The sequence below is a fragment of the Ictalurus furcatus genome, chromosome 11 (assembly GCF_023375685.1).
Source record: "Ictalurus furcatus strain D&B chromosome 11, Billie_1.0, whole genome shotgun sequence".
NCBI lineage: Eukaryota > Metazoa > Chordata > Actinopteri > Siluriformes > Ictaluridae > Ictalurus > Ictalurus furcatus.
The window spans coordinates 20,545,353-20,570,911 of record NC_071265.1 but is presented as its reverse complement, the minus strand read 5'-3'; the positions used below and the strand labels follow the sequence as shown (position 1 = coordinate 20,570,911).

The 25,559-nt window shown below is 38.9% G+C and overlaps 1 protein-coding gene across 1 annotated transcript; it reads left to right on the top strand.

Moving 5' to 3' along the window:
• The first annotated feature begins 994 nt into the window (after window positions 1-994).
• camk1a (calcium/calmodulin-dependent protein kinase Ia) lies at window positions 995-23,351 on the top strand. The gene is made up of 12 exons (XM_053636296.1): window positions 995-1,057; window positions 4,677-4,790; window positions 12,482-12,613; window positions 13,959-14,033; window positions 14,125-14,263; window positions 16,509-16,635; window positions 16,861-16,936; window positions 19,215-19,327; window positions 19,570-19,648; window positions 19,813-19,900; window positions 21,103-21,274; window positions 22,938-23,351. The coding sequence occupies exons 2-12, from the start codon at window positions 4,708-4,710 to the stop codon at window positions 23,027-23,029; spliced, it is 1,176 nt and encodes a 391-aa protein (XP_053492271.1). The 5' UTR covers window positions 995-1,057; window positions 4,677-4,707; the 3' UTR covers window positions 23,030-23,351.
• The last annotated feature ends 2,208 nt before the right edge of the window (window positions 23,352-25,559 follow it).

Sequence of the window (25,559 nt, the reverse complement as noted above, 5' to 3'; positions counted from 1 at the left end):
ATATATGACTATGGGCGATCATATGCATGGTTATCTGAAGCAAATAGTGCAGTTGGTCATTTAATCTAGTGTAAAATTCAACTGAATTATTTGACAATCAGAGAATTTATGAATGTTTTTCATTTTGATCATCAGTAACAGTAAGTTGTTTAATGGAAAGTTAGTCATGGGAACATAGGAACACATTAGGCCCTTCATACACTATATGGCCAAACGAATGTGGACACCTGACCATCACAGCCATATGTGCTTGTTGAGCATCCCATTCTTGATTTAACAGCTTTCGCTCCTCTGGGAAGGCTTTTGGAGTGGGGATATGTGCTAATTCAGCCAGAAGAGCATCAGTGAGGTGTCAGGCGAGAAGATCTGGCATGCAGTCAGTACTCCAATTCATCCCAGAGGTGTTCAGTGGGGTTGAAGTCAGGGCTTTGTTCAGGCCACTCGAGTTCTCCCACATTAATCTTGGCGAACTATGTCTTTACAGACCTCATTTGTGCACAGGGGCACTGACATGCTGGAACAGGTTTGTTCCCTTAGTTCCAGTGAAGGGAAATTGTAATTGTACAGCATACATTCTATACAATTGTGTGCTTCCAACTTTGTGAGAAAGACCCATATAGGGTTATGATGGTCAGGTGTCCACATACATTTGGTCATAAAGTATATGTAATGCATGCATGCAGGCATTTATAAATAGCTTTTTTTTAAACCGTTCTGCTGCAGAATGGAGCAGAATAATAGGGGTTTTTGCGTTTGCTGAGTTGCTGCAGAATGTATATTTATTATGAAAGTTTCAAACAAGAACAGCAGTGAGTGTCTTGTGTAGGTCCCCTAGGTATATCCAAGTTCTAAGACTGTGTGCGCATTGTTCCAGATGTTGTCTGTCCCCCCAGCTGGGGTGATGTCGGAACATTGAAAAGTGCGGACGGAGGAACTTGCTGATTTTAGGATCCCTGCAGCGGCGCGTGTGACGTCAGAGCAGGTCTGGCTGAGCAGCGCGAGCGCGACATCAGCGCTAAAGACTGCAAAGCATTCAGCTCCGAGAGCAGGCGAACAGGTAGGCTCCTCATCACACACCTTCCTCTCAGAAGAACGGATGAATTACTAAAGACTGGGGCTTCTAGCCTAAATCTGGAACGAAATTCTTTTGTCCTGCATTGGTCAACCTTGCATCACTTGGGTTCATAGTATAGCTTACGCAGGCAATCTAAACGAGGAAGGTTCCTCACATAGGCTGCATTACTACATTGCTGCACCTGAATATATGGAACCAGAGTTTTGTAGAAATTGGTTGCGCATTGCCCGCAGAAATGTGTAGCCTGCCATCAAGTGACTTGGGTTTAAAGAGGTGGGAGCGGGATTTGGTGCATTGGCCAGATCTTCGACTGGGTTTATATAATCACTGTTTTTAGTGTACAGATTTGCGTATGACAATATAGGTGTTATGATGTTCTTCAATCTTAGACGACGCCGCTACTCACGCAACTATAGGCTACAAATCGTAAAAGCTTCCAAGATGAAAAAAAATATGTCTCAACCAAAATGCCTCATGACACAGTTTACAATGCATCGGTTCAGTCATTGTTTCATACATTATCTGGCGTTGGACGTCATTTTTCACTGCAGACTCCTCAATCCTTTAATCCTGACTGGACGTTTGATGTGGCTGAAGGACTATTCGTTTGCAAGGGCGCAATTTTGGTCGAGGCTTTTTTGTTTATCCCCATTCTTATTCTTTCTATTCTTTTTTTTGTAGCCTATTTGCGTCTTTAGAAGTGTCTCCTGAGGCTGAAGCATTTTATAGTATGAGGGCTATACAGTGAGGGTTATTACCATTGAGCGCGCTCACTGCTTTGTGTCCTACGAATCCCTGCGCGCGCCTCCTTTAACACAACCCCATGAAGTCGCGTCTCACAAGGTTGCCAGAAAAACAAATAAAACCGCAATCGTTTTTCAATGTTCGAGCCAAAACCACCCAAACGGGCGAAGTAGAATTGTAATTATGGTAGTTGTTAGAAATGTTTGCAAAGAGTTTGATAACTAACAAGAGCAGCCTAATCTACACTCAGGACATATGTTCCAGTCCAGCATGATTAACACTAGGAAAAAATATGCGGATCACTACCCAATCTGGCAACATGTTTGTTCAAATATGCAGGACGTGGCTCAAACTTTACATTATGGATCTCTCGACAGCAAGTTAATATTGGGGGTTTGATTCTCGCCTCCGCCCTGTTTGCATGTTCTCCCTGTGCTTTGGGGTTTTCCCACTGGGTTTCTTCCCCCAGGCGTTGTAGGCGTTGAATGGGTGTGCGATTGTGCCCTGAGATGGTTTGGCACACGTCCAGGGTGTTCCCAGAGTCCCCTGGATAGGGTCCAGGCTCCCCGTGACCCTGTGTAGGATAAGTGTTATGGAAAATGGATGGATGGATATTCAGTACAAAATTATAAAACATAGTATTGGATACAGTTGCAATAATAATTATTCAACCACACGGCATATCAAGTTTATTGTCAAAATTGACAGATTTTCAATCAAACAAAAGCAATTGAAATAGTTCAACACAACAAATGCTGCAAGTGCTTTCACCAAATTCAACTGAAAATGCAACTTATAATGATTTATCCAGTTTCAAAATTATTCATCCCCCTGAATAGAATCACTCACAACATCACAAATATGCAAAACCGGTGTTGTCTCAAGCACACCTGATGCAACTAATCAAGGGCTTCATTAGTTGCACCAGGTGTGCTTGAGCTGGAACACATGAAGTACCTGAACTGGCTAGGGATGAAATACCTGGACGGGGCAGAAAAAGGAAGCTATCAATGGCTGCAATCAGATTTCTGAGAAGGCAGGTTGTGAAAAACCCTCGAGTGACTGCAAAAGACCTGCAGCAAGACTTGGTGGCAACAGGCACTGAGGTTTCAGTGAGCACAGTAATACTAAACGCAGAAGGTTTCCATGCCAGAACTCCAAGACGTACACCACTACTGACCCAAAAGCACAAGAAAAGTCGGCTCAAAATCATATAAATAAGCTTTGAGTTTTGAGATTCTGTTCTGTGGAGCAATGAAACAAAACTGGAACTTTTTGGCACGATGGATCAGCGGTATGTCTGGAGGAAGAAGAATGAAGAAAGAGCACTCTGTCCACAGTCAAGCATGGTGGTGGCTCGGTGATGCTCTGGGGCTGTTTTGCATCCTCTGGCACTGGAAACCTGCAGCGTGTGGTAGGCAAGATGGATTCATTGAAGTATTGGGAAATCCTAGGAGAAAAAGTCATATCGTCTGTGATGAACCTGAAACTTGGACGTCATTGGACCTTCCAACAGGACATTCATCCCAAGCATACCTCAAATTCCACCAAGGCTTGGTTGCAGAAGAAGTCCTGGAAGATTCTACAGGGCCATCACAGTCACCTGACTTGAACCCCATAGAAAATCTCTGGTGGGATTTGAAGAAGGCGGTTGCAGCACGCAAACCCAAGAATATTACTGAACTGGAGACCACTGATCATGAGGAATGATTTAAGATTCCTTAGGAACGCTTCCAGAAGCTGGTGTCTGGCTGTGCATCTCATTTGCAGCAGGTCATAACAGCAAAAGTGTGCTCTACTAAGTACTAAAGATGCTTGCCATGAAGGGGTTGAATAATTTTGAAACTGGAGAAGTCATTATAAGTCATATTTTCAGTTGAATTTGCGGGAAACCACTTGAACCATTCATTGTGTTGAACTATTTCAATTTCTTTTGTTTGATTTGTTCATTGCAAACAGCTGAAAGTCTGTAAATTTGACAATAAACCTGATTTGCAATGTGGGTTGAATAATTTTGATTGCAACTGTAGCCTTATATACACAAGTCTTCTGAGTAAATGTGATGAGTGTCAAAGCAATGCTGGAGTATTAACTCCGGGGAAAATGAATGATTAATGTAATGTATGGTGCAAATGATGCAAAACAGCACCACGGATGTGCAGCATGATGCAAAATGCTATTTAAGAAAAAAAAAGAATTACTGTGCCATATCTTGAGATATGGCACACCTACTCAACATATTGTGTAGGCCTACAAAGCCTTCCACAGCTTCACAGAGATCAAAATCCCTGCATGGATCAAGTTTCAGTTATGCATGGTTGTTCAATGCATATTAGAGAGTCTCGTATCCCCAGTCAACCTTCCACTCAGACTAAGCTCTGAGAGCTTTCAGATCTAATTCATGCTGTTTTTCTTGTGGGTTATTTGCACCTTGAACCTGAACCCATCCAATAGACCCATGAGGAAATGTAATACATTGCAAAAAGCAAGACAGCATTAAGTTGGATAAATTAGCTTGATAAAATGAGGCCACTTTCTTCCTGGCTGTTAAAGTTATTCAGGAATTGGTGGTGGTGTAATCAAGCCCCTAAAAATAAAACTCACCTCAGAACTAAAATGTGGAGATCAGGGGTTTCGAACAGCTCTGGTCAAAGAAATCATAACATGAATGGTACTCAATCCTGAATCCTATCTATATAATTTTATGTCATACAATATGATGTAAATTGACATAGATTGTTGATGTGATGTGCTAGTGTTACTGCCTCTTACTCTTTCATGCTCTCATTCTCATGCTCTCATGTTGCTCTCGCTCCCTGTGTTATCCACTGGGCTATCCTAAATCCTCTCTATTCAGTATCCCAGTGGAGCATCAGCCCAACTGTACAATGCCCTTAGAGGAAGGAAAAGGGTGGAAAAAGAAGACAACTGACATCAAGGAAAATTATGACTTCAAAGAAGTTCTGGGAACGTGAGTGTTTCATGAAATAAATCATGTTAAATTTGGTTACAACTCCAAATAACTATGTCATCTCCTTCCATCATTTTTTTCAAGTGAAGTGATTCTGTTCTGAGCCTTCAGCATCCTGAAGTTTGCAGTCCTGTTTGAGAGTCAGATTTGGAATCACAATTACACAAATTAGGATTAAGGAAGTGATGCTTTTATGGTTCAGTCAGTGAACCATGCTCACAAGCGTTGCATGCATAGCAGGATAATGCAGCAGTGCATAGAGATGTCAAAACATTATTTTCTGGTTTTATAAGGGTCTGTATTACTTTTGTAATATTTCCAATGCTGGAGCAGCCTCCTATCACTCTGTATTGGGGTACATGTTGGCACTTTGCTTATTATGATTAGTGAAGCTGAAGCTTGCTCTCAGCACTCTGATGCTTTACAGATGACAGGACACACTCACAATTCTCCTGAACACTGCACTGGCCCTCAGTTACTGTGGCTATATTTATACTGCAATGTGTGTGGGCGAGTACCCATTTTCTGTCACTTTCACTCTGCATCCTCACAGCTTGTTAGCGTCTGCATGAGGACATATGAGACAGAAAAACGCCATGTATGTACGTGCGTGTGTATATGTGTGTGTCTGAGCATTCGTCCATGTTGGTGCTTGTTGTTTTTCCCCCCATACTAGCTTTTTCTGGATCTCAACCAGTGACTAGCAGTGCAAAGTTACAGGGGGATGCAGAATTGCAGAATGTAGGGTGTAGGACATGCTGTTGTCTTCTGGCCACGGCTTGGGGTAGAAGTTATTAAATTAAGCTATGAAGATACAACCACACCAACACACACGTACATGTATTCATTAAGTTGCCACTGTGGTTGGGTGTCACTTCCAGGACCAATGATGACTGTTCAGATGACAATTGCAGAGCTTCTAAATTTAGGCATGTTTGTTTATGGCCAGCCTCCACTAGTGCCTTCAGTTTATACCTCATTGCAGGGTTGTCAGGATGGTGTAACAAAACCACTCAAAACTAACATAAAATTCAATTCAATTCAATTTTATTTGTAAAATGCTTTTAACAATGGACATTCTCACAAAGCAGCTTTAAAGAAATATATAAATTCCGGATATAAATTTTACATTTATAAAGTTAGCGATAATGAGCAAGCCAGAGGCAACAATGGGAAGGAAAAACTCCCTGAAATGACATCATAAAGAAACCTTGAAACAAACAAGACACAAAATGCAACCTATCCTCATCTTGGTGACACCAGATAGTGCTATCTACAACTGTATACTGTATACTATACAACTGTATGTGCTTATGAGTTACTTATGAGTATGAGCATCAGAGTAATTTCTAAATTCATTATAGTTTTAAAGTAAAGTCTATTGTATCAAACTAAAGTTATTAACTGTTCAGTGATTGAGCCTTGAGTGCAAACTGTTCTCTTTCAATTGCAATCCTTAGGCTATCCAAAGAAGAACATCCACAGCCATCTTTATGGTTTCTATGTGGTACCATCCACAGTAATCTCATGGTGATCTTTAGGTTGTCCTTGTGGGGCCATCTTAGCAGCAGTGAGGGATTTTCAGGTGACGAGAACTCCAAACAGAAGTATGGCATCAGGATGAATCAGGCCGGTTCGAATATAGCCCACTGGTTGATGACACCAAAACTGCTATTTTTTTAGTACTACTGCATATATACATGTTTTATCTGTCAATTCATTACATTGTAAGCCCACATGCAGTAAATATGTAACTAACTATGCATACGTCCTGGGAAAAAAGAAATACACCCCATGGAAATTGTTTTTTTGGGGTTTTTTTTTTTGGATATTTGGACAAGCAAACATTTGATCCTCTTTGAAACAGTGCCTATTAATAAAGTTGATACACTCTTTCAAATGACACATAAAATTTATATTTTGTAGTAATTTTCACAATTAAAATTAACAAAAAAAAAAAAACCTAGATCAGTCACATGGAAAAATACGTACACCCCTACATTTATCACACCTTCAAATCCATATAATTTGAATCAGGTGTTCAAGATTGGGTGCCAGTGATTAGAAGGGAGTGCAGGTGGAACCTGTTTTATTTATACCTCTCTCATATCTAGTGTATGATGTTCCATTTGCTATTGAGATGTGTGGTGTCATCATGCCAAGATGTAAAGAGTTCTAGAAGGCCTTTAGAAAAAAGGTTGTGGATGCCTATGAGTCTGGCAAGGGATTTAAAAAGATCTCCAAATTATTTGTAACACATCATTCCACTGTAAGGAAAATAATCTACAAATGGCATAGATTTCAAACGACTGCAAATTCATCCCAGGAGCAGACTGCCTGATGCAAAAAGAAGTCTCCAAGAACCCCAAAGTTTCATCACATGTTGGTGTCAAAGCGCATGCTTTTACAATCAGAAAGACATTGCACAAATTTGACCTGTATAGGAGACATGCCAGGAAAAAGCCTTTGCAAGACTACAGTTTGCCAATGAGCATATAGGCAAATACAGGCCTTTTAGAATACTGTGCTCTGGAGAGAAGAATCAAAGATAGAGTTGTTTGGCCACAGTAACAGCAGAAATATTTGGCACAAAACAAAGGCAGCTTTTCAGGAGAAGCACCTCATACCAACTGTGAAGCACGGTAGTGCAAATGTTATGGTTTGGGGTTGCATTGCTGCCTCATGGACTCATGGTAGCTTGCATTCATTGATTCACCTATGAATTCTGCATCATATCAAAGAGTGCTTGAAGATAATGTGAGGCCATCTGTCCGAAAATTGAAGTTGAACTGAAAGTGGACCTTTCAACAGGACACTGATCCTAAGCACACTAGCAAATCCATCAAGGAATGGCTGAAAAGAAGAAACGGAGGGTTATGGAATGGTCTAGTCAAAGCCCAGATTTGAATCCCATTGAAATGTTGTGGGGGGATTTGAAACATGCAGTACATGCAAGAAAACCCTCGAACATCTTGCAACTGAAAGAATATTGCATGAAAGAGTGGTCAAAAATTGCAGCAAGCCTGGTGGACAATTATGCAAAACACCTACAAAAAGTTATTTCTGCTAAAAGGGGCAATACTAGCTTCTGAGGCCAAGGGAATACTTACTTTTTCCACAGAAGAATATCACATATATTGGTATTTCTGTTGAATAAATGACTGAAAAAGCTTATTTTCCTTCTGGGTTTGTCAAGTATATCAACTTTATTAATAGGCACTGTTTCAAAGATGATCAAATGTTTGCTTGTGCAAATATGTCAAAAAAGCCAACAAATTCCATGGGGTGTACTTATCTTTTCACATGACTGTATGTTGTGGTGCAGTGTGTTGTGTTGCCACCTCGCAGCTCCTCAGTTTGATCCTGAGCTCAGGTTACTGTCCATGTAATGTTTCTGTGCATGTTCTGCCCATGTCTATGTGATTTTCTTGGTTTCTCCAGGTTCTTTCCACATCCAAAAACATGCATGTAAGTGGACAAGCTAATCTAAATTGCCTCAGGTGTGAATGAGTGTGTTTGTTTTTGTATGTGTGTATGCCTGCAATGGACTGGCATCCCATCCAGGGTGTATTTCCACCTCACATCCAATTCCTAGGATAGGCTCTGGATCCACCATGACCCTGATAAGTGGTTACTGAAGATGAATGAATGATGAAATTTCTGTTTACATGAAAAATCTGTAGATCACGTATTTGGTTTGCAAAACATTCATATAAATAAAAAAAATTATTTAAAACATCCCAAAGACAAAAAAAAAAAAAAACTACACACAACAGCAAGTTATAAATAGTCCAGTTTCAGAGGAAAACCACAGACCTGGTAACCTTGTCCCATTGCTAGCTGGGCTGAGATGTATTTTCCTCCTACACAAATGTGTAGGCATCCAACAGGTCTGTTCATGTCTTCTGTATTATGAAAATCTTTTAGCACTCACTGCTATTGGCAGCATTCTTCTTGAACTATACATTGTATTAATTGCTATGCAGTCATCATGTTTACATTCTGGTGCATTTGATTATTTTAAACCTTAGATAGGTGATGTGAAGGTGTGGCTGGTTGTGCTATAGTCCTACAAATGGGAGTAGGATGAGATAGATATGCACTATCAGCAGAAACACAAAGACAGAGAGAGCACCAGAGGTTGAGAAAGAGTGTATAGGAAGAGTTTATGGGTCCTCAGTAATTATTTTAGTCTTGAAGTTTGGTTTGGCAAATTGTTTGGTTGAATATCAGTTTTTTCAGAGGTGTTTAGTACCTCTGTCCAACCAGAATAGCAATTTGTGATCGGAAATCCTTTTAAATCAGCTCTGCACATTTAGTTTCACATATTAGTGCTGCTTTACATATAATTTAATCTCTGAGGGAGCACCTTGCTGTGTCCTTCCCTTTAGAGGCTCATACAATATCATACCACGTCATGGATTTTCTCAGAATCCTCGCCTGGCTCACTTCAGAGGATTTCACTCAGCAGAAAGCCTCTTCTTTTTTCTAAAGATTCGTAATAAACTGGCACATGAATAAACTGAGTGGACTCAATTGATTTATTTTAGAAAGGTTGTTTTCGTCTGCCAGATAATCCAACAGTTTGTTTTGTCTAGATAAAGACAAAGGAGAATTTAAGTAAAAACTCCATATGAGGTGTTTAACTGGCAGTGCTTCTTCTGTTAGGGACATTTTAGGAAACAATTTGTGTGGACCGTTTAGCTTTAGGATCTCACAAAGCTCTCAGATTTCGGACATGCCTTTTATGCCAATTAGAGAACTCAGTATGTTTATGGAACAATCACGATTGGGTCATAGAGGACTGTTTGCCCTGGTGAGTGTATTGGAGATTTCTCCTAGGGTTCTAATGGTAGCTGTAGAGACCAAAGTTTGTTTTTTAGGGGATTAGGTAATGATATATGATATGTCTTTTCTGATATCGCCTGCAAAGCCCCACTGTGGAAACAGTCTGCCAGGTGTTTCTAAGAGAAAGATACAGTATTCACTGTATGTTCTTAACCAATTAGAAAACCATAGATAATGAAGTACATTGATCTGGTTTATTTTTGTTTTGTTTTGTTTTAAATTATACATTAACATATAGTATTGATAATAGAAATAAAAATTGCATCAGTTGTGGTGGCTTATTTCTATACATGATAAGACTGTGATTTTATAATTGAGTTGTTCATTATGTAAGGTTAATGAACTCAAATTTTACCCTAGCCTAGTCCACCATGAGGTATACTAGAGTAAGGAAATATTTGAAGTACTCGTGGATTATTTGGAAACTAGAATCAAGAATACTTATAAGTTACTCATTCATTCATTCATTCATCCATCTTCAGTAACTTGTCAGGGTCATAGTGGATCTGGAGCCTGAACCTGGAACACTGGGTGAGAGCTGGGAATACACCTTGAATGAGCCACCAGTCAATTGTAATTGCAGTAACCACAATAACCAGAAATAAATAAGTAAATAAAATGGAGGTAAGAATAGATGAACATGGGCATGAGTGTAGGAGTAACACTCATAGTGATTAATTGCTCCAGTCACCTTCAGTATTAAACAATGTTGAATGACTTTAGTCATATCGGCAATTTCATCATATGCTGAAAGGTCAATCTGCAACGATCCTGCTAGTTCTGTAGTTCTCTTTTTGAACAGACCCAACTGTTCTAGTGTGTGTGTGGACATTTTGGGATTTGCCATGGGGAGAATAGTACCCCAGCGACATTTCAAGGGTAAATCCTACATACAAAGTGCAGCCTACAAATATTTTTGGATTTCATACATCATAGTAAAATATATGATCACTGAACGAGTAAAAATAAATAAAATCTAAGAAATGCTAAGAAATCTTAGTCATGTACCATCACCCCAGATCTCAATAATTTCCCTTCTTTTCAGTGAGATATGAGCTGCAGCTATCTCTCTCTCTCTCTTTCTCTCTCTCTCTCTCTCTCACACACACACATACACACACACACACACTCACACTCACTCACTCACTCACACACACACACACACACACACTTTATCTGCACTATACATTTCAGTGAGCTACCATTTCAGGCCATTGGAGATAAAAAAAAAAAAAGATAACAATGTAAAATTAATAATTAATTTTGTTTCCTCTAAATGGGACATGCAACCACCAACACTAGTTCAGTCAAAGTCAAGTAGGCCTATAGCAGCATCATAATAAAAATGTCTGGTGGCTAAAGCAGTTCTCAAGGTCCACCAGGATGTTTGTAGGATGTTTGCTGTGTAAACAGATGTAAAGCTATCTGTCCTGACCACACATAATGAATTACAAAGCTGCATTAAGTCAGCAATGCCGTTCAGTATAATGTATGATCGGTAAACAAAACTAGTGATGAATGTTTATACTAGCAAATTTTTCAATTTAAAGTTAAAAAGTTAAAATCAGAAATGGGTTCAGGCCAAACACTTCAAGTGGTGAAGTAAGCAGTTTTTCACTCCATAAAGGTGCAAAACGTAAGAGAATGAAGGTTTATTGAATCAAAAAACAGAGGTCATCTTCAAACAGAGGTCATTGAGGATTCTTCTCGTGTGTTAATACAGTAACTCTGTCCATCATAATCTAACAAGCCCTGTCACACACACACACACACACACACACACACACACACACACACACACACACTTACTTCCTTATTCTTTTTACTGCTTGTGTGTTTGTTCGTCCGTGTATCTGTGGCCAAGGTCATTATCTATGAATTTCTGCTGTAGAGGCAGAGCTGTTTTCATGGCTTATGCAAAGGTTAACTAAGAAATGTCTATACAATTTCTATACTATCCTATTATTTTATTGTAAGTAGATGAACTTATGCATAAAATTCCAAAATGCATGCGCACAATCATATTCTGAGTAACAAGCTAAAATTCCACATTAGACTTTGGTCCTACTGATCACGTAAAGGTATGCACCTGTGTCCGTGTCTCTCTGGAGAGCACCACTGTTTGAACACATTACAGTCTTTCATGCTGCAGAGCCTGACAGCACTGAACATCAGCCTGTACTACAAAAAAAAAGACACATACATGCAAAATTTCAACAAAGCTCTTTATTATTTGTGCTTTATGTAAAATAAAAATTAACAAACAAAAGTATAAGTCATGATTGTACAGAATAGATACACCACATTGTATATTTTATCCACCCATTTGTTTATTCAAAGTGGCTATATAATAATCTGACATGGTTATTTATTGTGTCCTTTTTTTTCTGAACAGAGATGATATAAAAATTTTCCAGCAATACAAGGGTTTTCATTGCATGCAGAGTAAAGTTATTAGAATTATATTATCACCTACAGCTTTTTATGTGAAACTGTGATAAAATGCAGCATCCATCTGAGACCAGTTTAACACTATAGGTGTTCATTTCACGCTGTTAACTCTTTATCGGTTGGAGGTATTTAAGCAGTGGCAATCAATGCCACTGCTTAAACCATGGAATTGGAAATTGGAAGTCTCCTTCATTTGCAGCAGTTCTGATTTGCCACTTTTTATACAGCCAGCAGATATTTCAGTACTGATATAAAGCAGATCTGTCTGTCTTTGTCATCCTTTAATGCAGTCCCCACATTCAGCTCTATTATCCAAACCAAGCACAATCATAACTGCAGAACTGGTCTCACATGAGCTGTTTCCTTCCCCCTCTTCTTGGCTTCTTTTACAGCGGGGCATTCTCCGAGGTGGTGCTGGCTGAGGAGAAGAGCACTCAGCGCCTCGTTGCTGTCAAGTGCATCCCCAAGAAAGCACTGGAGGGCAAAGAGAACAGTATTGAGAATGAGATAGTTGTGCTACACAGGTGAAGAATGTAATAAAAAACACGCACGTAAATAAGATGTTATATGAGTGTGTTTCATAAAGCGACAGAACAAATTTAACAGTTGATTATCTCTAGGCAGTGACTATTATTCATGATGGAGCACATTTTTAAAGCAGAGGTGTACAGCATAACAGTCTGAGGAGGCAATCTGAGATGTACCATATACTGTCTGTGGAGATGCGCTAGTTTCAAGGATGGCAATGGTTGAAAACATGTCTTGATTGTGGTTACCAGCTACAAATAAAAGTAGCAGTTCTGAGATTGTGATAATGATGTTTTTTGAGTAATGTAATAATTATGTTACTTAATATGGGTCCTCATGCTGTTTCATTTAAGGCCAGTAAAGCTCGACTCTGGAGAGACAAGCTGTTGTAAGAGCACATGTCAGGGGTAAACAGTGTGGTGTTGCCTTGTAGAACTGGAGGAAGCATGCACCAGAAATGTCAGGAGTATTGGAGACAGGACTATTTTTAGTGTCTCTGTTGCTGGGGAAACAGCACACACTGGGGTTGAGATGGTATGGAGGGTTCCCACAGCACTTCATTGAAGGGGAGGAGAAAAAGAGTAAAGGGGGTCAGGCAAAATAGACAGAAAGATAGAAACAGTTTGTGTGTGTGTGTGTGTGACTGTGTGTGTGACTGTGTGTGTGAGATAGAGAGAGAAATAGAGAGAGGGAGAGAATGTTAGTTAACTGATGCTGTGAGAAATACTGTAATTAAAGACAGGGAGATGGCGAGGGAGAGAAATTAGGGGAAGGAAGTAAACAGATTAGGGGCTGTGGTACATACCAATAAAGGCAACTGAACAAGGCTGCAATATTAAGAAAAGGAAATGAAGTGAGGGTAAATGAGGAATGGAACAACATAAGAACTTAGAGCACAAATAAATATTGGCAGCAGTGTGTTTGAGGCACCTACTACATCTCTTTCTTTTCAAAAAAGCAAAAAGTCAGACATGCTAAATGAAATATAAATGTGTACATGGCACATTATAAATATATTTTTTAAAAATTGAATAATTAATTAATTATATCAACCAACCTTGTGAGAACTGGGATTTCACTCTCAAGCAAGATATAGTTAAAATGGCAGCACATTTAGAAAATGCAATGATAAAATGCATTTAATCAAAGTATTAAATGCTTCACAAAGGAAGTAAAGCAAAAGTAGTGGTGGGGTAGATTATTTGAGAGAAGAGAGCCAGGTTGAATACATAAATATGTTAGTTCTGCATGATCATGGCCATGACAAGAAATCTGAATACCTTGATGTCACAGGTGAAGATCAATAAAAAAACATCTTATCTACCTGTCTGTCTGTTGCAGGATAAAACATAAGAACATTGTTTCACTGGAGGACATATTTGAGAGTCAGACACACCTGTACCTGGTCATGCAATTGTGAGTCTTAAGAATTTTTTAATCTAGAGTGCTCTGCAATTATTAGAATCCATTACCTATTTTGTGCATTTGTGTGTCTGTGTGTCTCTAGGGTATCTGGTGGAGAGCTGTTTGACAGAATTGTTGAGAAGGGTTTCTACACAGAGAGAGATGCCAGTAAACTCATTCATCAGATCTTAGATGCAGTGAAATATCTGCATGATGTGGGCATTGTGCACAGAGATCTAAAGGTAAGGTTGCCATGATATTTCAACTAAAGTAACAGAGTTCACAATAATGCAAAAATGATAGGTTACATATGTAACCATAGTTATGTCCACTAATTAGAGGACTGCCAGGGTGGTTTCCTTCTGGAACTAGTGGAGTTTTCCTGTGTGCTTGTTTCCAAGTCGAGTACTAATTGCAAAGTCATCATCTCATGATAGTGACAGATATAAAAGGCCACTTCTAACACACACTTGTCCTCTGGTCATTCACATCAACTCAAATGACCCAGATGGTCTGGCAGTCCTCCACTTAGTTGTGGAACTATGGTCCATTTGTAACCTACTGTGATGCTTCCTTTCTGTTTTTCTTCTGGAGCTAATGGATATCGCATAACAAAGTTGTCACAAGGGTTCATAACACTTCCTGATTCATTCCCTGCACAGTGCATTCCTTGGACAGTGTTTACAATACGTGCTGACATCTTTTTGTATGGGTAATGATGACTGCTCAAAGCATTGATATTGGTCCATTTTAAGAATTTCACTCAAGGTGGAACAATATTGATAGAATAGTCATTGAAGCATTTTACTGATCCTTATTGAGGGTGAGATCCACTGAAGTGGTGATTATGATGAGAATCACTCAATGTATTATTAATGTAGTGTATTTTATTCAAGATGCGAATCACTCAATACTGTACTTAAATGAGGACAAGAATCACTTAAAGTACTGCTACTGCATTCTATTGGAGGTGAGATTCAGGCACTGATTATGATCTTAGTTAAGAGTGAGGCTTGTTCAAAGTCTTATTAATGTACTCTGTTGAGGAAGAAATTACTCAAAATACCAGTGCTGTTTTATATTGAGGATTAGAATGACCGAGAGCCAGATACTCTTCCTGATTGAAGGAACTCACTCAAGGGAGTGAGTCATTCAACTCACCACAGAAATTGTGGGTTTGACACATTATCTTGTAGAAGCTGGTGAAGGTAAATTGTGAATTCCATATCTCCATTTTAGAAATGGCTGTCAATGACACTCCTCTTGGTGAAAGAAGGCACCTCTTGTTGTCCATTCCAGTATGTGTGTGCAACCTGTCTTTAGACAGGTTTTATGGTACCTCTCAAAGCACATAAGCACAGAGAGAGTGCTAGAGAGCCCTCCCTGGACAAAGGGCTGGCCTGGGTGCAGTCTTTTCCGTAAGTACAGTAGGTCAATATCTCTGGGAGTAATGCTGGCTTATGCCACAGCATGGTGTCTTTGAATTCTGGCCATTAACACAGACACTGTGTACTGACTGTACAATTTGGGAACTATCCTGGTTATAATGATGGCCAGCAAATAGCCATGTAAACTATCATCTAACCAACACTATATCCATGCAAGTTATACAAACTGCCTAGCACCAAGTCCCAATGTGGAACCACTGCAGTTTGTGATCTCTGGACACAGGCTTGCATTTCTACTGTGTCTGCCCACCTCTACATCACTGGAGATTTGTGGCCTCCTTTGTAGTGGATATAAAACACCTCTGTAGTATTGTCTATCTGCAAGTGTAACTGCATTCCTGGAAATGTTAAGTTTAAATTTAGGTTCAATCTTATGTGTGACTATCAGATGGAGAATGCCAGAACCCTGGCACTGACTTTTCCAGAGAGCCTGAGGAGTGCGATTTCCCTATTCCTTCTAGTCCTCTTTTTTTCACTCTAAAAACTGGCCAAATCTCTCAGCCTTCATCTTGCAGGTGGTCAGCCCAAAAGTTAGTTTCACACTGCCATTTCAGACTGAGTCCAATTGGATGACATGGGTGTCCTGGTAAAAAGTCACTTGCCTACAGACACTACCCCCAGACCTGGCTCCATGGGTAGGTCCTTGTAACCCTGATCTGGTTAGGGTACAGTTAGTATTTCTGTACCTTTCATAGTTTTTTTCTTAGATTACTCTTTGTCTGCCTCTAACAACAGATCTGTTCAAAAAGGGTGGCCCCATTGGGAGCATTAAGCTCCCAGCAACATAGCCCTGAGGTTCATCAAAGTACACAAGCCCCTTCACAATGACAAGGTCTCCATCCACGAAAGGGTCAACTTTAAAATGAAAAAATGAAATGACATAGCTCATGTAAACAAAACAAAACTGAAATGCTAAACTGATTGCAAATGAAAACAGAGTCTAATATAGAAAACAAAAACAATAATAATAATTTTAAAAAATATTAAAGCCATAATTTCACTGTTTCACTCTTTGTTTTCTTCCTCTGACTGGGTGCAGCCAGAGAACCTTCTGTATTATAGCATGGATGAAGACTCTAACATCATGATAAGTGACTTTGGACTGTCAAAAATCGAGGACTCTGGAACTGTGATGTCAACTGCCTGTGGAACGCCTGGATATGTGGGTATGATAAAGAGCTCTCTGTCTCTCTCAGCTTTATTCAGAATTTTGCTGAATGCTCGATAATCAAGGGGAGTTGAGTGAGGTTGTTAGTGCTATAGAAGTGCTCTCAATGCCCCAGCTCTTTGCTGCTACTCTTCAGAAGTGAAAATGATTATAGAGTGTATATTGACAGCAGCAGGGCATCTGGACACTCAACATTTTCTCTGTTTCTTTCTCACTTTATCAGCTCCTGAGGTTCTGGCTCAGAAACCCTACAGCAAAGCAGTGGACTGCTGGTCCATAGGGGTTATTTCTTACATTTTGTGAGTGGGTGTCTACATGCGCACAAACCGCATACAGTCATGTGAAAAAATAAGACAACCCCATGGAAATTGTTGGCTTTTTTGACATATTTGGACAAGCAAAGACTTGATCATCTTTGAAACAGTGTCTATTAATAAAGTTGATATATTTGAACAAAATCACAAGGAAAAATAATTTTTCAATCATTTATTCAAAAGAAATATCAATAGATGTGATATTCTTCTGTGGAAATAGTAAGTACACCCTTGGCCTCAGAAGGTAGTATTGCCCCCTTTAGCAGAAATAACTTCTTGTAGGTGTTTTGCATAACTGTCCACCAGTCTCTGACATCAGCTTGCTGGAATTTTCTATCATGTTCTGCACTTTTCAAATCCCCCCATAACATTTCAATGGGATTTAAATCCAGGCTTTGACTAGGCCATTCCATAACCCTCCAGTTCTTCTTTTTGAGCCATTCCTTGGTGGATTTGCTAGTGTGCTTAGGATCATTATCCTAGTGAAAGGTCCACTTTTGGACAAATGGCCTCACATTATCTTCAAGCACTCTTTGATATGATGCAGAATTTGTGGTTGAATCAATGAATGCAAGCTGTCCAGTCCCTGAAGCAGCGAAGCAACTCAAAAACATAACATTTCCACCACCGTGCTTCAAGTTGGTATGAGGTGCTTCTCCTGAAAAGCTGTCTTTGGTCTGTGCCAAATATGTCTGTTGTTACTGTGACCAAACAACTCTATCTTTGATTCTTCTCTCCAGAGCACATTATTCCAAAAGGCCTGGTTTTTTCCTACAGTATATGCTCATTGGCAAACTGTAGTCTTGCTCTAATGTTCTTTTTTGACAGTAAAAACATTTTTCTGGCACACCTCCCGTGCAGGTCAAATCTGTGCAATCTCTTTCTGACTGTAGAAGCATGCACTTTGACAATAACAGTTGCAAGAGTTACTAGCAGATCTTGTGATGAAATTTTGGGGTTCTTGGAGACTTATTTTTGCATCAGACGGTCTGCTCTTGTGCTGAATTTGAGACGACCGGTCCTGAACAAATTGTCAGTCATTTGAAATCTGGGCCATTTGTAGATTATTTTTTCTTATAGTGGAATGATGTATTTCAAATGTATTTCAAATAATTTGGAGATGTTTTTAAATCCCTTGCTAGACTCATGAAGGCCTTATAAAACTCTTTAGATCTTGGCATGATTACAACACACATGTCACATACTTACGTAATGGAGTTAAGGACAGATGCAAATGCAGATAAGAATTTTTATTAAAGGAGATGTGGGCAGACAAATCCAAAACAGTAATCCAAAGCGAGGTCTAATAACATGCAAAAGGTCAGGCGATCTACAAACAGGCATAAATAGGGTGAGGCTACAATCAAAACGAGGAAACGGGAAACAAGGTCAATAATATGAAACATGAAACGATCATGAGTAAACACGGACAGCTGAAAACAATATTGACACACCTTTGGAAAACAACCAGTGACTAAACAGGGGCGGAGACAGAACATAATCATAACAAAAACACGTGTCCAAAGTAAACAAAGTCACTGTCAATGAAAACTGAAAAGCGTGCATACCATACGCTAGATATGAGAGGGGTATAAATAAGACAGGTTCCATCTGCACTCCCTAAGCAGGTTCTAATCACTGGCATTTTGAACACCTGTTTCTAATTTTATGTATTTGAATTTGTGATAAATGTAGGGGTGTACTTACTTTTTCAATATGACTGATCTGTTTTTGTTGGGTTTTGTTGTTTTTTGAGAAAATTGTGAAAATTACTACAAAATGTCAATTTTATGTATCAACTCTATTAATAGGCACTATTTCAAAGAGGCTCAGATGTTTGCTTGTCCCAATATGTTAAAAAAAACAAAAACAATTTCCATGGGGTGTATTTATTTTTTCCCATGACTGTAAATGGAGAGATTTCAGTTTTTGATTTTTAATACATTTGCAAAAATAAATAAATAAATAAAAAAATCTTAAAACTTTTGTGTGTAGACTGATGGGGAAAAACAATAAATTGAATAATTTTTTAATGAAATCAATAAAATAATAAAGTGTGCAAAAACGAAAGAGGTCTGAATAATTTCCCACACCACTATAAGTCTTGGTAATTGACACAATATTGCTGTACCTATACACTACTATACATGTGTAGGCTATGGATGTATTTCAATACAAAGTACTTTGGTTAAATGGGTCCTCAAAAGTCTTAAAAACTAGTGAGCACAAAAATATGTTTCTTATCACACAATGCATTTTCCAGGTTATGTGGATATCCACCATTTTATGATGAAAATGATGCCAAGCTGTTTGAGCAAATCCTGAAGGCTGAATATGAGTTTGATTCTCCGTACTGGGACGATATATCAGACTCAGGTGATTCTCCTGTTTGTCACTTTTGTGGCTTCCTTAATGAATCCAAACAATTTGCTTTACAAGTGTACATACTGCAGTGTATGCCCATTGCTATGATAACATGCAATATGCCTGAGCCTCGACACTAAATGTTTTTATGTTTTCTTTCATTCATCCTCAGTAACTGATTTATTCTGGTCAGGGTTGCAGTCAATCAAGAGGTTTTACATTGTAAAGTTGATAATTTCATCTTCATCTTCCAGCTAAAGATTTCATATGCCACCTAATGGAGAAAGATCCAGAGCTAAGATATACTTGTGAGCAAGCCTTACAGCACCCATGGTAGGACTACAAACTCATTTCACAGTGCTTTTGAAAGTTTTGTCTCTACGTGTTAAATTAATATTTTGCAGATTTTGCCAGGCGTATGTAAACATATAACCTTAATTGTATATACTAATCAGTCTTACCTGCTTCCCCTCTGTCTTTCTGTCTGTGTTTTGAAGGATCTCGGGAGACACTGCTCTTGATAAGAACATCCATGAGTCCGTTAGCGCTCAGATTAAAAAGAACTTTGCCAAGAGTAAATGGAAGGTGAGTATATATTTACACGGTCTCAGTTTCACAGGAATCTCTTCTTGGCTTTGCAGTTAAAGGTGCACTGGCATAGACTGTAGGGCTGATACGGATCCTGAAGTAATCTATTGGAATCTGTGATACCAGTAATTCTATTATCACAATATCAATATCACAGCCGATATTACTGTAGAATAGTTTATTTAATCAAAATGCTAAAATTGCTATTTTCAGCTTCTTTTAGTTGGTCAGTAATGCCATTGGGCAGGGTTTATCAACTGGTAGACCGAGGTACTTGAAAAAAATACTGTAGCAGAGCCAATGAATGTATGAAAAAAACTAGCCATAGTTCAGCCACTCTAGTTGTCTAAACATGAAACTTCACAGATTCTCAGTTCTGGCTTATCTAATCACATGCATTTATCTTAATTATTTAACTGAAGGAAGCGCACTGGACTATTGGATTGAATTAACATAGACGTTTGTTATATCACAATTATATCACATTTTTCCTTTTACAATCAAAAATAACTGCATGGGTAGGATTGGATAAAATAACTCTGTAGGAGCAGTTGGGAGTGGGATTTTTTTTTTTTTTAGAAATACCTTAATCTCTATTTCATAGTCTGTGGAGTAGTGAAAAGTGGTAATGTGAGCAAAACTTACTTTAAATCAAAATGGTGGTTAAGCATGAAAGGTAACCGTTGTCACCATTCAGTCTGTTTTTATCCATAATCTTGCCAATGTTAGACAAGTTTAAACTTGACCTGTACAAATTTTAGTTGACTACTCCTGCCATAGGACAGTGTTAGCTCAGTGTTTCTGACAGGATAGCAAACGAATGAATGTATGTCCATACGTAGAGTAATTAAAACATCCTTGTTAACAATTTACAAGCATAAAGACAAACATAAAAAGGTATTTTTGCCAAGCATACAGTAGTTTCCAAAAGTCTTAGTTACTTTCTTTACTGATAAAAACATTTTTCTGTTACATTAAATTTTTGTTGGAAAAGTAATGATTGGAAATGTTTTTGTTTTTTTGCTGAACCGATAATGCAGATGTCATAAAATAAACATCTAAGTACTGTATGTCTAATGGTGAATTAAAATAACCCAAACATCAGCAGCACCATTTAGTGCCAGCATTAAAAGGCTACTAACAGTTCACTGTAGGTGATCATTTCTGATCCCTGTCATCTTGTGCTGGTGTGTTTCCAGCAAGCCTTCAATGCGACAGCCGTGGTGAGGCACATGAGGAGGTTACAGCTGGGCACCAGCCTGGAGGGCTCGAGTCAAATCACAACCACCAGCCCCTGTCACAGACATCTGCTCCTCCCTGCTAAAGAGCACCACCTGGAAGAAGACGAGGTCAATGAAGAGGAGGAGAATGGTGAGATAGCTCATGATTTATCCAACAGGTCAAGCAAGTGATGTGGTCAGTTATACTTGATAGTGCCACTTGATGTTGAAAGGTCTGTTTGTCAATTAACATCTGAAAAAAAGCAATGTTGTGGTCCAGGAGATTAACTGTTGAGTAGAGTTTAAAGAGCAACTCCAGCAACCAGTTTTTTTTTTCCTGTTTTTTTTTTTTTCCTGGTCATGCCCCTGTGTATAATCAATATGACTGGTTGCTGGATGTCCTGATGTAACCACATTTTCATAGCTCAAACACCCAATAGGCAAAATGAGCGACTACATAAATCTAATCACGACTTTAAAGAACCCACTGTGTTTATATGGTATTTTTTACCACTATTTATAAGGTATACTTACTTACTGAGAAAGTACTTAAAGTTTGCAACCAAGGTTAATTGAAAGAATGAGTCACAGATAGTGTGAATGGGGAAAAAGCTTGAAGATTACAGATACAGATAGATGTAGATTTTCACTATAGTAGAAACATGATTTTTCATCTCCCATCCAATCAAGTCACAGAGAATATCAGGCGTCACCACAAAGGGTGGCATTACCTAAAAAAATAAGTGACTCCAGCATTTTATTAGTGACCAACTCATTGCCAGCTGTGACAGCACTCTTCTTTAGCCCATTTTAATTATCCATCCATCCATCCATCCATCCATCTTCTATACTGCTTATCCTTCATTTTAATTATCTTAATTCTCTTATTAATTTTATCCAATTTTAACTGGGTTTACATTTATCTGTGTTTTTTTTCTCATTCGCTGATCTAGCTCCATTTAAAAACTCTTAATACCTAACTGACTCCTCAGTGGTTATAAACACAGACTCACACACCAGTAACATTTCTGAATTTATTTCAGATTCAGAGTTTACATTCCTTTGCCTGGTATATATTAACTCGCTGAACAGTTGATAGTGTGATAGTGTGGCATAATAAAGGCCCATGGAAATGTGTAAATAGGCCAGATTGGTAATCCATCTGTTGTTGGGCCAAGAGAAATTCAGAAAAAACTCTGGGCAGAATTCTACTCAGTGATAGCTTAGAAATACCCACTTTATTCCCAGTTTCTCTCTGAAATGTGCCTGTAAACAAAAACATTGTACCGAAAGACATTCACAGGGATTGTATTTGTGCAACTTGTTTCCCCGTCCAACTGATGGTAGAAATTTAGAAATTAATTACTAATAATTAATAGAAATTTGTTAGTAGTAGTTTTTGGAGTGCGTACACCTATCTGCTAACAAACCACTGTTTTAGTGCTATGAAATTTCTAACATGTCCACAAATCACAGTACAAACCACAACTGTTTTTTATATATTGAAAATCAGCAGTGGATTCCATAGACAATTCAAATTATTAGCAGTTCAGATTTCATTATTTTCCACCTTGCTTTGCTTATGTATGGTGAAATCGTGCATTAGCAATCTTTCATGTTAATAAATCCCACATTTTGGGTTGAAAAGTTCATACACAGAATTTACATACAGAGTAATCTGTGCATACACACAACTGATAAATGAAGGCCCGGATCTTTTGCTTAATCTGAAACTACAATTGAGAATGATTGTTTGTGCAAAATCAAACATGAATAGGTGTTGTCTTTGATTTTATACTGTCATCTCTGACTAGGTTCTCCGGATATTGATGGGCGACGCAACAGTGCTGATCAGGACAGTGTCAGAAGCTGTGCATACTGCTGTAGACCAACCAGCAGGGTCTGAGACAGACTTACTAGCATGCAGAACCTAGTGAAGGCCAGCAGATCCCATTACACACATATGCCTATCACCACCAGTCTGGTACTGTACTGAACACAGAGCTTAATTAAAAGTGTCCACCAGAGGGAGCTAGTGCAATGAGGAAGACAGCAAGAGCGTTTTTGGGGGAGGACTGAATATGCTACCGAAGAGCTCCTTTAACTGTGTTTCCTTTATAACTCCTTTAGTTTTTGTCTGTTTTATATTTTGTATCCCAACCAAAGACAGTCATAATTGTGTTCTACTGAGACTGGAAAGATTATTCTCCAGGTATATTCTCTGAAAGCAGCTTAAGATGCTTTGGTATCGAATATACTATTTACGAATTTTAATGTTGTAGCCTGCTTTGTTAGTTTTGGCACTGAAAGCAGAGGTTATGAAATTCTGATGCCACATAATATTAGGCATTACTTTAAAATCCCCTGCCTTAATCCATAGTGTATTTACTTGGTGAATGGTTTGTACACTGTTCACATCTCTGATCCTGCATTCGTGTCAGACTGGTTTAACCAGCTGGTGATTCACAGCTTTACGATAGAGCTCCCTCATGTGTACATGGGACTAGGTTTTCCTTAGGCTGCTTTCACACTAGGCACCCCCCCCCCAAATCACCACAAGAATAGAATAAAAAAAGTGCTTCTTCCAAAAAAAAAAAAAATTTGTTCAGAAAAGCACAGAAAGACATTAAGCAGTTTTTATCTCCTGAACAATCAACGGGCAGCTCACGGGGGCACTGCAAGCAAGAGGGAAAAAAATATCATGGACAAAAATAGTGAGTGAATATTCATCACGCATCTTCAGTAACCACTATATCCTGATCAGGGTCACAGTAGATCCCAAGCCTTTCCTGGCACGAGGCAGGGATACACCCTGGATTGGATGCCAGTCCATCAAAGGACACTGTGTACACTACAAGCAATTTAGTGTTACCAATTCACATACAAGCATTGTTTGGTTTGACATTGATGGAAACCAGAGAATCCCAAGGAAACCCACACAGACATGAAGTTAACATGTGAAACACCAAACATTAACCCAAGCTCAGGATTGAAACTGGGAGCCCTGGAACTATGAGGCAACAGTATCCATTGTGACCCCACGCCACCCATGAGTGAATATGAAATGCTTAAAGATACACTGTATTTCCAAAAGTATGTGGACACCTGACCATCACACTCATATGTGGACTTTCCTCAAACTGGGTAAAAAGTTTGAAGCAGAGAAATTGTATGCTGTAGCACTAAAATTTCCCCTTCACTGGAACGAGAAGGAGCTGTTACAGCATGAGCATGACTATATCCCTGTGCACAAAGTGAGGACCATGAAGACATAGTTTTCAAAGCTTGGAGTGGAGAACTCAAGTGTCCTCCACAGAGGCCTGTCCTCAACCCCACTGAACACCTTTGGGATGAAGTCGAATGCTGACTAGCGATCCCACCTGATATCAGTGCCTGACCTCACTAATGCTGTTGTACAGCCATGCTCCGAAGTCCAGTGAAAAGCCTTTCCTAAAGAATAAAGATTATTATAGCAGAAAAGGGGGACTGCATCTGGGATGTTCAACAAACACATATAGGCATACTAGTCAAGTGTTCACATACGTTTGGCTATATAGTGTATGTTCAATCTGAGATATTTCTTTGTCAATATTTTCATATTGCGGTGTAACTAGAGATAAAAAAATTTGTTGGTTTTGCAACATTCACCGGTATCCAATGTCACAGAACGGTCCCTGTTTATAGTTGTCTGAATGCTGTCTAGTCACACAAGTACTGTTGCTCAAGCCAAAGCTTAGGCAAGCTGGCCTTCTCTTTATGATAGTTAGACCGTGTTTCAACCATGTTGAAAAAAATACACTGAATCTTTATTATAATTATTAATAATACTATTGGCTAGTCAAACTTTACTAGCTAGGACTTGGTGGTAGTGTTGTTATGGTTACAGTGTGCATGTCATGTGAGTCAGCAAAGAAGGTGCTTCAACCAGTGCTCTCTGTAGAAAAAAAAAAAAAAAAAAGTCTAGTGTGAAAGCAGCCTTATTCCAAAGTCATAGAAGAGGAACTGAATGGATGTCCTTTTGCCAAGGGCTCAAAGTGAGATCCCTGTAGTACATCCTCACAAAACACCAGCATGTGTGAACTAAGAGAGTACAATTTACATATGGGATGGGATATTTACGGGATATTTACTTTTAACATAGATAAAGCGCAAGATATTATTATTGTTCCCTGACACAGGGAACTTTCTGAGAGTGAAAGACAGACAGCACCTTGTCTGTCAAAGTATCTTACCATAAATATCGAAGTGCTTTACAGATCAGTTTTGGGCATTAGTGGTGTATGAGGGGTTTGACTGGCCTTGATATTAAGCAGGGATCTCAGGTTTGAGTCACTGACCATGATCTGTACTGTGCTCTTTAAAGATGATGTTTAACGTTTGCATGACCTCGTAAATGTTTACATAAGCGATGACAAACATTAGATATTATTATTATT

Bases quoted from the DNA above. Each gene is read 5' to 3' on its own strand.
- camk1a (XM_053636296.1), top strand. From the start codon at position 4,708: ATGCCCTTAGAGGAAGGAAAAGGGTGGAAAAAGAAGACAACTGACATC. The intron at 14,034-14,124 runs GTGAGTCTTAAG...GTGTGTCTCTAG, and splicing joins CTGTACCTGGTCATGCAATT to GGTATCTGGTGGAGAGCTGT. The intron at 19,328-19,569 runs GTGATTCTCCTG...TTCATCTTCCAG, and splicing joins GGACGATATATCAGACTCAG to CTAAAGATTTCATATGCCAC.